The sequence below is a fragment of the Geotrypetes seraphini genome, chromosome 6 (genome assembly GCF_902459505.1).
Source record: "Geotrypetes seraphini chromosome 6, aGeoSer1.1, whole genome shotgun sequence".
NCBI classification, from domain to species: Eukaryota; Metazoa; Chordata; class Amphibia; order Gymnophiona; family Dermophiidae; genus Geotrypetes; species Geotrypetes seraphini.
The window spans coordinates 256,635,723-256,649,854 of NC_047089.1; the positions used below are offsets into that span (position 1 = coordinate 256,635,723).

The 14,132-nt window shown below is 41.2% G+C and overlaps 1 protein-coding gene across 4 annotated transcripts in view; it reads left to right on the plus strand.

Moving 5' to 3' along the window:
• Positions 1-14,132, plus strand: part of POLA1 (DNA polymerase alpha 1, catalytic subunit) — an 874,681-nt gene that overhangs the window by 487,981 nt on the left and 372,568 nt on the right. For all 4 annotated transcript variants that reach the window (XM_033948024.1, XM_033948022.1, XM_033948023.1 and 1 more), the window contains exons 31-32: positions 1,849-1,980; positions 8,345-8,519. In XM_033948024.1, coding sequence (XP_033803915.1) covers positions 1,849-1,980; positions 8,345-8,519 — 307 coding nt within the window. The remainder of the gene's footprint in view (positions 1-1,848; positions 1,981-8,344; positions 8,520-14,132) is intronic.

The following is a 14,132-nucleotide window of genomic DNA, read 5'->3' on the forward strand; positions in this document are numbered from 1 at the left end:
CACCAGTGGCCTCGGAGGTGGGGGGGGTCTTTTGGGGATGTGGTCTGATGGGGTGAAGCAGCGCCGGTGGCTGGGGGGGAATGGAAGGTGGAACGAATCAAGCGAGTTTCCCTTACTTTCTATGGGGAAACTTGCTTTGATTTACGAGTAACTTGGTTTACGAGCATGCTTCTGGAACGAATTATGCTCGTAAGCCAAGGTTCCATTGTACATGAATACAGGATGTCCAGTGCAGTACTTGGAGAGACCCCCCCCCCCTCCAGGAAAGAGACTTGAGAGTACTGGTAGACAAGTCAATGAAGCCATCTGCGCAATGCGTGGCAGCGGCGAAAAGGGCAAACAGAATGGTAGAAATGATTAAGAAGGGGATCACAAACAGATCGGAGAAGGTTATCATGCCACTGTACCGGGCCATGGTACGCCCCCCACCTGGAATACTGCATCCAGCACTGGTTGCCGTACATGAAGCAAACAGGATGTTGGGAATGATAAAGAAGGGAATCACGAGCAGATCAGCGGACGTCATAATGCCGCTTTATAGAGCAATGGTCAGACCACACTTGGAATACTGTATCCAACACTGGTCTCCCTACCTAAAGAAGGATATAACACTGCTGGAGAGGGTGCAGAGGCGAGCCATGAAGCTAGTAAAAGATATGGAGAACTTGAGCTACTAGGAACGCCTCGGAAAACTGGGGTTGTTCACCCTCGAGAAGAGAAGACTGCAAGGGGATATGATAGAGACTTTTAAAACACTAAAATAATTCGACAAAATAGAGCAAGAATTGTCGTTATTCATTGTCAAATGTGTTTCGGACAAGAGGACATGATCTGAAACTGAGGGGCAGCAGGCCCAGGACAAATGTCAGGAAGTTCTGCTTCACACAGTGAGTGGTGGACGCTTGGGATGCTCTCCCGGAAGAGGTTGTTTTGGAGACCACCATTCTAGGTTTCAAAGGCAAGTTGGATGCGCACCTTCTTGCGAATCACACTGAGGGATACGGGTAAACATGGTAATCATCAGGGAACACCTAGCTTATCCTCCGCGTGCGCAGGTCGCCGGACTAGATGGACCTAAGGTCTGATCCGGTGAAGGCATTTCTTATGTTCTTATGAAGAAAGACATAGTACTACTCGAAAGGATCCAGAGAAGAGCGACTAAAATGGTTAAGGGACTGGAGGAGTTGCCGTACAGTGAGAGATTAGAGAAACTGGGCCTCTTCTCCCTTGAAAAGAGGAGACTGAGAGGGGACATGATCGAAACATTCAAGGTACTGAAGGAAATAGACTTAGTAGAGAAAGACAGACTGTTCACCTTCTCCAAGGTAGGGAGAATGAGAGGGCACTCTCTAAATTTAAAAGGGAATAGATTCCGTACAAACGGAAGGAAGTTCTTCTTCACCCAGAGAGTGTTGAAAAACTGGAACGCTCTTCCGGAGGCTGTTATAGAGGAAAACACCCTCCAGGGATTCAAGACAAAGTTAGATAAGTTCTTGCTGAATCAGAACGTACGCAGGTAAGGCTAGACTCATTTAGGAAGCTGACTGCTGGGCACGATGGACCACTGGTCTGACCCAACAGCGGCAATTCTTATGTTAACAGCCCAGCACATGATAGAACAGGAGAAGTTAGTCTCTAGTACAATAAATGCTAGTCTGGATTATTGCACTCCTCAAACAGATGACCCCAGTAGTCTAAGATGACAGGTAAGAATATTTCTTCTCAGTATGTTGTTTCCCTGTAGCCTGTATTTCTAACCTTTTGTTTATCTTTCAGCAGTTACTTCTCAGTTGTATAATTTTGTCATGCATGATTCTCAAAGCTCTCTTCTTTACCTTTTGACCTCAGGCATTGACAAAAGATCCTCAGGATTATCCTGACAAAAAAAGCCTCCCTCATGTACACGTTGCCTTATGGATAAATTCGCAAGGAGGACGGAAAGTGAAAGCAGGAGATACCGTGTCTTACATCGTTTGTCAGGTGAAATCCTCCTCTTTCTAATGACTTCTGCCATTGCTTATATACATAAAATCTTCTGCATTGACTTAATGCATGTATATTCTTTTTATTTCAATTAGTCTTTCTCCTATCGGCTTGTTCTTGTGTTCGCATAATTCCCTGGGAAGTCCTTGATGCCCAAAATTATATATGGTACATGATATAGTTGAATCAGAGCTTTCATTACACTTCAAATTCCAATCTATCTATAATTGATGATGACATTTGAAACATGAAAACCTCTGTAGGCACAAATGCCTGCAGCTTCAACTTAGGTACACCTTCTAAAGAATTTGTATTGCTATTTTATAAAGGCACATAGGTACTTTGTGTGTGTCTTTAAAATAGTCTACAAAGAGGCATCTTACATTTTCATGACTTGTATTAAAATTGCCCTCATACTGTTTCTCCAACAGCATTATATGTACGGTTAAATGGCCATTTGTGTTCAGTGGAGGAGGGTAACTAGTGGAATGTCACAGGGATATATGTATCTGGACCTGTGCTATTTAACATGTTTATAAATGAACTGGAAATTGGAATGCCAGCTGAGGTGATTAAATTTGCAGATGTCACTAAACTGTTCAAAGTTGATCAAATGCATACAGACTGAAAAATTGCAGGCAAACCCTAGGAAACTGGAAGACTGGGCATCTGCTTGACCTGGATCGGTAGCAAAGAATATTGCTACTCCTTGGGTTTTGGCCAGGTACTAGTAACCTGGATTGGCCACCATGAGAATGGGCTACTGGGCTTGAAGGACCATTGGTCTGAACCAGTAAGGCTATTCTTATGTTCTTAAGGGCATCCAGATGACAGATGAAACTAATGTGGACAAATGCAAAGTGATGCACATTGGAAGTCTAGAAAAGTCCCACCTCCAGTCTGGTAGCCTCTGTGCTGCCTTGGAGAAGGGAGGTCATCTTAAAAAAGAGCATCACATTGGTAAAGTAGAAGGCACTCCTGTAGCCAGGATCTGCCCACCAAAGGATGCAATGTCCTCTTGCACCAAGGATGCATCTCTAGGGACTTCTGCCCAGGAGGGAAGGGTTAGGATGGCCGTTATAGCGGGAGATTCAATCATTAGGCATGTAGATAGCTGGATGGCTGGTGGACGAGAGAATCGCTTGAACATGGTGTGAACATGGTAAACCACACACATCACTTAGATAAGATTTTAGACAGTGCTGAGGAGGAACCTGCTGTCTTGGTACATGCGGGTACTAATGACATAGGAAAATTTGATAGGGAGGTTCTGGAAGCCAAATTTAGGCTCTTATGTAGAAAGCTAAAATCTAGAACCTCCAGGGTAGCATTTTCAGAAGTGCTCCCTGTTCCACGTGCAGGACCCAAGAGACAAGCAAAGGTCCAGAGTCTCAATGTGTGGATGAGAAGATAATAATAATTTCTTTTTATATACCGCCACACCCGAGAGTTCTAGGCGGTTCACAACTGTCAAGCATGATACATACAGTACAGGACTCAAGGATTTCCCATATGAAGAATGTCTAAGCAGGCTACAGTTATATTCTCTCAAAGAAAGCAGAGAGAGGAGAGACGTTCAAATATCTTACAGGCCTTACCTAGGTGGAGGAAGATATCCTTTTTCTTACGGGTCCTAAGGCAACAAGAGGGCATCCGCTCAAACTCAAGGGTGGGAAGTTTCATGGTAACATCAGGAAGTAATTCTTCACCAAAAGGGTGGTCGATCGTTGGAATGGCCTTCCACGTCAGGTAGTTGAGGCCAGCAACGTGCCCGACTTCAAGAAACGATGGGATAAACATGCGGGTTCACTTAGGAGAATTGTTTAGAGGGAGTGTTCTTTTAAGGGGAGGGTTCTTTTGAGTGGGCAGATGTGTTGGGCCGACGGCCCTTTTTCTGCCGTCATACTCTGTTTCTATGTTTCTAGAAAAAGAAGCCAGTAGATCTGATGGTATAGACCTATCTAAAATAATGTTTTGATTGTGTTTGTTAAGAGACAAATTTATAATGCTTCATTGAAGAATTCATTGTATTAATGCAGAGCATTGAGTGATCAATTGCAACTGAAATTGATGTAACCACAGAAATTACAAATTGAATATCATCACCATACAACATACCTCATATATTTGAACCCCAGGCTGGAAGATAATCAGCACAGAGGTGTCAAATACATGCTTAAAAGCAAAGCAGACAAAATCATATTTTGTGATAAGCCAGTCAGTAGCATAGTAAATGACGGCAGATAAAGACCTGAACAGTCTATCCAGTCTGCCCATAAGTTATACTCATTAAAAAATACATGATTAGATTAACTTGTCTCTTCTTTGATATTTCTGGGCCTTAGACTGTAAAGTCTGGTATTGTCCTAGGCTCCAAATGCTGAAGTTGCCGTCCAAGCTCACTCCAGCCTATCCAATCATCCCGTTGTTTGCAGGATATCTACCATAAAATCTGGCCAGTAACATCCTCCTGTTCCATAACATAACATATAACATAACTTTATTTTTCTATACCACCTTAATCAAAAGAATTCTAGGCGGTTTCCACAAAAGAGAAAAACTGGATAATCAGTGAAATACAAAATAATAAGAAAAGGAATACAGCCTGTTATATTAAAAAAAACATTAAAAATTTAAAATTAATGGAGTAAAATTAATTATGTTAAAGATAAAAGCACAGATTAAGAGATAAATTTGTCAAATAATACTGTCTTAATTTCTTTTCCAAAAGCGCCATAGGACAGCATGGCTCTGCTCATATAAGAACCCACAGGACTGTTGTTTGCTTGCTTGCAAAGCAAGCATCCTGTCTAAATAAATAAGACCTAAGTTTGCAGCCTAAAATCTTCGGGTAAGCAAATAGGTTACAATTCCTGGTTATCCTCTCGGGATTATATAGCACGAAATGAGATAGCAGGTATGTAGGTGCCAATCCCCAAACTGACTTAAAACAGAGACATGAAAATTTAAACATTACTCGTGCCTACACTGGTAACCAGTGCAATGATCGGTAGTAAGGACTGATTTGATTGCTTTTCTTCAGTCCAAATATCAGGCGAACAGCTGTATTCTGCACTATTCTTAATTTTCTCACAACTGTTTTTTGGTGCACCCAAGTAGACAATATTACAGTAGTCCAATATGGATAATACCAATGCCTGCACCAAACAGTCTAAAGGATAAAAAAATCAAAATAATTTTTGATGGCCTTTAATTTCCATAATGTAAAAAAGCACTTTTTCACCACCAAATTTGTGTGTTCTACCAAAGTTAAATGGGAGTCTAAAGTGACTCCCAGTATTTTTATAGATTTTAAAATTGGGTAGTCATGACCATTCAGGTGAAGTGATGTCTTAATTATTTTGTCATTTGGACTTGCTAAAAATGTTTTTGTCTTTTCTGTATTCAATTTTAGTTTAAAATTGGTTGTCCGTTGTTCCAATTCAGACATAATATAAGAAATTTGTTCTAAAATTTATTTCGTTAAGTTATTCAAAGGAATTAAAATGGAAATGTCATCTTCATATATGTAAAAGATTAAATTTAACTTCTGCAGTAAATGTCCTAAAGATGAAATGTATATATTAAATAATGTAGGTGATAGCGGGGATCCTTGAGGTACCCCTGAAGATTACTCCAAGAATGAGAGTATTTTCCATCACAAACCACTTGATAGGATCTTTTTTCAAGAAACCCTGAAACCAATTCCAGGCTCTTCCCGAGAGTCCCATTTCATCTAAGCAGTGTAGCATTATTTCATGATCAACCAAGTCGAACGCACTGCTAAGATTCAATTGTAAAATTAAAGTACTAGTACCTGTGCTAAAAAAACCTTAAAGGTGGCTTACAATTGAAGCTAAAACTGTCTCGGTACTAAAACCTTTTCTAAATTCTGACTGGTGTTCATTAAGAATATTAAATTTATCTAGATAATTCACCAGTTCTAGATTAACCAATCCCTCTATAAGTTTGGTGAATAAATGTATGCTTTGATTTTAGAGCAATAGATGCCTTTTGGTCTCTTGGGATAGGTGTGATCGAAATATGTCCCATTTCTTCGTTAAAAATCCCACCCCAGCCCATCCTATACTGAATTACCATATATGGGACACAAACCATGCAGGTCTGTCCAATACTGGCCTTAGTTCTTTAATTTACATCCTTCGTTTTCTAATTAGAGATCCTCTATTTTTATCCCACACTTTTTTGAATTTCATCACCATTTTCCTCTCCACCACTTCCCTCGGGAGGGCATTCCAGGCATCTACCACCCTCGCCGTGAAAAATAATTTCTTAACATTACTCCTAAGTCTTTCTCCCTGTAACCTCAAATTATGCCCTCTAGTTTTACCATTTTTTCTTCTCTGGAAAAGATTTGGTTCTATATTAATGCCTTTCAAATATTTAAACATCTGTATCATATCTCCCCTGTCACTCCTCTCCTCCAGAGTAGACATATTTAGATCTTCCAGTCTCTTCCAGTAAAGTAGAGAGTACTGGCTGCTCACCACAGAAATGAATTTGTCTTTTAAGTAAGACTTAAACCAATTCATGACTGAACACAGTTAGTGATTTGGTGCAGCTGGTTTAACAAGATGTCATGATTGACTGTATCAGAAGAAGCTGAGCCCTTTAGGTGATAAAAGGACTGACCCACTCAAAATGTTGTCTAATATTGAGTTGCAATGATAATAAAGATACAGTTTGATTCAATTTTCTGACATCAAATTCAATATACATCCAAGCATTACTTTTTAGGCAAAAAAGTCAAAGGTTGGTCTTGAACTTAATATTCAATGTTTTTCTGCAGTTTTAAATGCCTGTATTGGTATTGTGTCAACCATCTTGGGCTGATGGGAAATTTGCGTGTGTCTACTGTTTGTACCATATGTGTGCGACTAAAGGGCGAGCAGGATATTATGTATGTAACCAATGTGTTAACTGCGGTATAGAAATTGATAAATAAACTACGCCAAAATCTTTGTTAAAAAGGCACTGATGATATAGGTCAGTAAATAGACGGATCTCTATGATTAAAGGAAGCCTTTATAAAACTGGAAACTAGACTTTATCTAAGCAGTTGATCAACAACTGCAATGACATATTTACTTAGATCAATCTTTATAATCTTTAAAATAATTTGCAGTGATTTAATGACCTGTAAAATCTCTTTTTAAATGGACTGTTGGTTTTCTTCTTTTACATTATCTCAGAAGGTTTTTTTTTGGGGGGGAGAACTATCCTATGGTTTCAATGGGTGTTTTTTTTCCTCCAGCTTGTGTTGGAGGTGAGATTTTCCTTTTTCTCTAAACCATGCTTTACTGCAGCCTGATCTCGGAACTATCTGACCAGCTCAGACCATTAATGCAACTTTTACACACTAGCTTTGACAAGTCTAATCTCAGAAAACAATTTTCATATTATGCAAATAAAATTGTGGGAAAAAACAGAATATTTCATTTCCACTTAAGCCATCACCTGTGAGGGAGAGCTTTCTGCTATTAATTACAAAGAGGAATATTAAGTGTGAATGGTTTTAGAAAGTGGTGGTGTTGAATGGTAAATGTCCTTTCTTAAAATCTTAACTTCAGGCATTAATGCTCTTCTACTTGATACTTTCTTGTTTGCTTAGAGAACTTGATATGTTAGCAAATGAAGAGGTCTTATAACTCCTCCCCACATGATGCTATTTTTATTTCGGGGGGTGGGGCTTATGTAACAGTGGAGCGCTTAGTTGACGCTGCACTTATGCCTGGATTACATGAAATCTTCTGAAAAGGAAAGGCTATGAACACCCATCCGTAGGTGAATTAAGAGGTCTAAAGTGATGCACTCAGGGTGAATGCAAACTAAACTAAACCTGAAGCTTATATATCGCATCTTCTCTATAAAAATAGAGCAGGGGGAAATGCTAGTTTCTTTCTGAACAGCTACAAGTAGCTTGGGACCAGATTTTTTTTTCCAGTTTTTGGCCCTGCAGTCTTTTTCTCTGCTGCCTCCTGCCTTGCTCTTATCGCTTCCTATTTCCTTCCTGACTGGATGCAACAGAGTGAAGCCTGCAGGACTGCAGCAGGCAACAAATATGAATCTCTGTGGCCATCAGTGTAGAGTGAGGTCTTTAACGTGACTTTGGGGTCAGATTTCACTTTTAATGCTAAAAGTAACCTTTTTTGTACAAATTAGTCATGCAACAATGTTAGAAAAAGATTTCGGTTTTTGGAGCTTTTCAGTTTTTAGAATTTCGGAGAAGGGATCTTGTACCTGTACTATCCACTGTGTTTGCTGCCTCATGCAATTTATGCTCTGAGAACATTGAACCCTACTGTCTTTTGTATTTATGCTATGATGTCTTTTTTAATAGGATGGATCAAATCTGAGTGCCAGTCAGCGAGCATATGCCCCTGAACAGCTGCAGAAACAAGACAACCTTACGGTGGACACACAGTATTACTTATCACAACAGGTCCACCCAGTCGTGACTCGGATCTGTGACCCTATAGATGGGATTGACTCTGCTGTCATTGCAACATGGTTGGGTGAGTTGGGCAGAGGAGAAGAACTCTCCAACAGCAAGTAAAATGACCAGTGAACCAACATTCAATAGCACCGATCCAGACCCAGCTCTCTCATAGCTCAGACAGATCTAAAAGGTCCTTGAGTGCACTCAATTTCTTAAGATCTTTCTGCTCCTCGCATCCTGAGCCTTGTTTTTGTCTGAGTTAGTACATAAATTCAGAAAAGCTTTTTCTCTTTTTGTTTCTATCCTAGAAATTCCCAGTTTTACCTTTGCTCCTTCTTACTTTGTAGCTTGAAAACCAAACATTTTACCTGCATTTACCCTCATCACCATGGATGCAGTTCCTCTTCAACTGACTTATTGATTATCAAGATGAGATTGTATTCTACCTTCAGGAAGTGCTTGTGATATAGCACAAACACAAGAACATGAGTTGCCATACACTGACAGATCGGTAGCATGGAAAGTTGCTACTCTTTGGGTTTTGGCCAGGTACTAGGGACCTGGATTGGCCACCTTGAGAATGGGCTACTGGGCTTGATAGACCATTGGTCTGACCCAGTAAGGCTATTCTTATGTTCTTAAACCCAGTATCCCATTTCCAACAGTGGCCATCCTAAGTCACTAGTTTAAACTTGAGTGGTCCTGGAGAACTGGAGAAGGGCAGATGCAATCCCTCTACAAAATAGCAGAAATAAGGAGGAGGTTGGGATTTACATGCCTGTTTGTCTGACCTCAGTAGTGAGTAAATTAATGAAAACACTTCTTAAGCTGAGGATAGTGAGATTTCTAGAATCGAAAGGACTGTAGGACCCGAGGCAGCATGGTTTTACAAGAGGCAAGTCTTGTCAGACAAATCTGATTAATTTCTTTGACTGGGTGACCAATAATTGGATATAGAAGGGGCACTAGATATGGCGTATTTTAGTAAAACCTTTGACATGGTTCCACAGAGGTGGCTGATATAAACTAAGTGGGGCCTAAAGTGACAGACCAGATTAAAAACTGGTTCTCTTAATCTGACTTCACCCAACTACTCTGTGTCTTAGTCCTTTCCTGCATGGACTACTGCAACACCCTATTCAAGAGTCTCACGTCAAATAACATACAACATCTCCTGCATGTACAAAATGCAGCAATCGGACTTCTGAAAAACCTCCATGCCTGTGACCCTTTCTCCCAGGCTCTATCGTCAGCTCACTGGCTGCCCGTGGCCAAACGTGTCTTCAAGGGCTTGATGCTAGTGTTCATATCTTTGATGACATGGCACCGGACTATGTGATGGCAAAACTTCCTCTGTATGGGCCGAACAGGATGAAATACACCTCAAAACACTGCCTGGTCATGTCCTTAAACTGCAAACTGCCAAACAATGTTCCTATTCCCACTTCATACTGAGCCACTGGAATCAACTGCCCTCACAGATCAGATCCCTAGAAGGACTCCTCAACTTTAGGAAAGCAATAAGAACAGACCTCTTCCCTTAACTTCCCTGCCTATGACCGAAGGATTACAAAGAAACTTATATTGGTACTAGATCCCAGTATGTATCATGTTAGAAAAAAAAAACTGGTACTGAAACATCTTCCACTGTAACTACAGTGGAACCTTGGTTTACGAGCCTAATTCGTTCCAGAAGCATGCTCATAAACCAAATTACTTTTATATCAGAGCGAGTTTCCCCATAGGAAGTAAGGGAAACTCGCTTGATTGGTTCTACCTCCTCCCCCTCCTGCGGCCACCGGCACTGCTCCACCCCACTCCACCACATCCCTAAAAGACCCCCCCCCCCCGAAGCCACTGGTACGCTTCCGCATCCCCCCCCCCTCGCAAACGCTGCCCCCCCTCGCGAACCTCCACCAGTCCAAACTGAGACCTTACCCCCATCTGGCACCGGCACGCAGCATCAACCCACAGGAGGTGCTGGTGCCCGAAGATCATGCTGCTTGCCGGACTGGGCCTTGAGCATCTGGCTCACACCTTTCTCTGAGATTCTCAGAGACAACGAGATTCTCGGAGAGAGGCGAGAGCCAGAAGGCCTTGAGCATGCGCAGATGCTCAAGGCCCAGTCCAGCAAACAGCATGATCTTCGGGCACCGGCACCTCCTGTGGGTTGGTGCTGCATGCCGGTGCCAGATGGAGGTAAAGCTTCAGTTTGGATGGGTGGGCATTTGCGAGGGGGGGTGCGTTCACAGGCAGGGGGGGAGGGGGGCGGCAATACCGGTTTGCAGGTGGGGGGACTAGCAAATCGAGTCAACGCTCGGTTTGTGAGTCACGATTTGCGGAAATGTTTTGCTCGTCTGAGGTTTGACTGTATGGTGAATTTAACCTGTAACTGTACGTTATGTATATTGGTATTAGATCCCTAATGTGTGTTTAGTTAGGATAAAAACTTGTATTGAAAAACTTACACTGTTGAGAGTAACTAAGGCTAACTTTAACCTCTGAACTCTATTTTATGATTATTGGTATTAGACTTCTAGTATGTATAGAATTAGAACACAACCTTGTACTGTAACTGTTAACTGTATTTAACCTGTAAACCCATTCTAAGCTCCCTGGGGAAAAGAAATAAATTAAGCGGAAGGAGACAAAGGGTGTCGGTAAATGGAGTTTGCTCTGTGGAAAAGGATGGTAGTGAAGTGCGACAGGGCTAGATCTTTATTGCAGAAGGACTGTCAGGTAAAGTTTGTAGTATCCCTGGAAGGTGTAGATAACATGACACAGGATCTAGCAAAGGTTGAAAACTAGTCCAGTAATTGGCAACTAAGATTTAATGCTAAAAAATTCTGTGTCATACACTTAGGCTGCAAAAATCCAACTGAGCAGTACGGAATAAGGGGTGAAGTAATTCTATGTACAAACGAAGAGTGGGATTTGGGGGTGATTGTGTCTGATGATGATAAGGTAGATGGTCAAAGCCAGGAGAATGCTGGGGTACAGCGGGAAAGGAATAGCTAGTAAGAGAAAGGGAGGTATTGATGCGGTTGTATAAGTCTCTGGTGAGACCGTACCTTCAAAAAGATATAAATAGAATGGAGTCAGTCCAGATCTCAATACTCTGGAAGAAAGGTGGGAGAGAGAGGGGATTTGATAGATCAGCCTTTTTGAAATGAAGGAAAACTCATAGATGAAGTGATAGGCTCAGAAGTAGTCTACAGAAAGGGTGGTAGATATATGGAATAGTCTCCCGGTAGAGGTGGTAGAGACAAAGACCGTGTCTGAATTCAAGAAAGTGTGGGAGAGGAGGAGATAATGGATGCTGCGGATGAGCAGACTGGATGGGCCATCATGTTTCTATTACAGAGGGGTTTTCTTTGTTATATAACCTGGGATTATGTTGCTTTCTTCCCACTATTTCCCCATCCTGGGTGTTCTCTGTGCTAGGAAATCCAGTTGAACTGAGTTTTATTTTTTTCTGTGCTTTTTCATCGCACAGTGAAACCACCATCGCAGGTTAGCCCTGTTCTATCATCTGGCTGCTTTGAGGCGCTCAGCAAGAGATTTTTATACTATGTTTTCTTGATTGTCCTCCACAGTACGTTTTCTTATTGTTCAGTCTTAGTAAGTCTTGGTTCTGAGAAGACTTTTTAGCCAGTCAGATTTTCTTACTAATTTTATGTCTCTATAGATGTTAATGTACCTCCTCATTGCATGTCCCCAGGAAAGCTAAATTATTTTTACACACCTTTGAAAGCACCGCTATGATTAACTGTAATACTTTCTACTAATAGTGTAGTTTTGTTTCATACATGTCTGAGATTATCTGGAAACCACTTAGCAGGTGAATAATTTAAGGAACTTCTGAAAACAGCTAATTGTGGGGAAGCTTTTTCTGGTATAATACTGGTCCGGCAGTTCTGTGTAGCTGGCATTGAAAGGAATTCTGTAGTGAGAAATTGGGGCATGAGGAATTTGAAGCTTTTTACATTGTCCTGCAACAATGACTCACGTGACTTGGATAAAAAAAATAAATTGTAAGTTTAGTACTGAAAAGGTTAGAAAGAGTGCCTGGCCTTCTGTGTTTATAAAATGATTTATTTAAAAAAAGTTAATATACCACGTCAAAGATTATAAATTTAATCAAAATCATGTACACTTCATATTCCCCACCTACCTCTTGAAAGTAGATACAACTGTTAAAAGGAAGAAATAAATTTTAAAATAATTAGCAAATTACTGGCACTGTGGACTGATCTGAGATTTGAAGTAGAACTTAAGAGGCTCATTTTCGAAAAGGAGAGGCATAACCTGGCACTTGGATGTCTTACTAGTCAAAAAGTCCAACTGACTTTTTAGCTATTTTGTCTCCATTGCGTGTGGTAGAGGTGTGTGTTGGGCAGACTTAGGACTTGGATAATCAAACTTTTAAGAAAATGTCCAGGGCATCATTTAGACATTTGAAAAATGAATAGAGGGTCAAAAAGGTGCCCAAACTAACCAGATAACCACTGGAGGGATTAAAATTTCCTTCAAAAGAAGTAGTTAATAGGATTGAAACATAGAAAGATGACGGCAGAAAAGGGCTACAGCCCATCAAGTCTGCCCACTCTACTGACCCACCCCATTAAGTCTGAGGGCTAATGACCTAGTTCCTTAACTTGACCCTCGTAGGGATCCCACGTGGATGTCCCATTTATTCTTAAAGTCGATAGATGACCTGTCGAGAGATGACCTGTCCACCTTGTACGCAAGAATTTGTCCCCACCTCCTCTCTGCTATACCTCAGTAATTGCTTGCCTGCATGAACAGCATCGTGCCAGCCTCGGCTCCCTTCTGACGCTACTTCCTGTCACAGGACCAGGACACGATATCAGAAGGGAGCTGAGGCAGCGTGAGTAGCAGATGGAAGATGCTGTGCATGCCAGTCACTGTTTACAGAGGTATCATTTCAGTTATAATGTGCCATGAAAACCATTTGTCCTGTTTAGTGTGAGACATTGTTCTAAATGCATAGTAACATTGTTTAGTCAACTTGTTATCCTGACTTTATTTTCTTGTTTTGGTTGTATTTGTTGGCCTCAAGGTGCAGTTTTTAAATAAAAATTGTTGAATCATTAAAAAGCCCCTTTGATCAGTTTACTTAGCTGAACCTTCATCATCAAGTTATTCTTCAGTAAAATTCCCAAAATATATGAAGATGTCATAAGAACATAAGAACATAAGCAGTGCCTCTGCTGGGTCAGACCAGAGGTCCATCGTGCCCAGCAGTCCGCTCTCGCGGCGGCCCAACAGGTCCAGTACCTGTGCAGTAATCCTCTATCTCTACCCCTCTATCCCCTTTTCCAGCAGGAAATTGTCCAATCCTTTCTTAAACCCCAGTACCGTACTCTGCCCTATCACGTCCTCTGGAAGCGCATTCCAGGTGTCCACCACACGTTGGGTAAAGAAGAACTTCCTAGCATTCGTTTTGAATCTGTCCCCTTCTTTCTTTTCCGAGTGCCCTCTTGTTCTTTTATTTTTTGAAAGTTTGAAGAATCTGTCTCTCTCTACTTTCTCTATGCCCTTTATGATCTTGTAAGTTTCTATCAAATCCCCTCTAGATTAAATTCCATACTTTAGAGAAGATAGCAGGGATAGAGGGCGGACAAATCAAATCATCTTAGTTTTTTTCTGGGATCAGTTTCAGGTG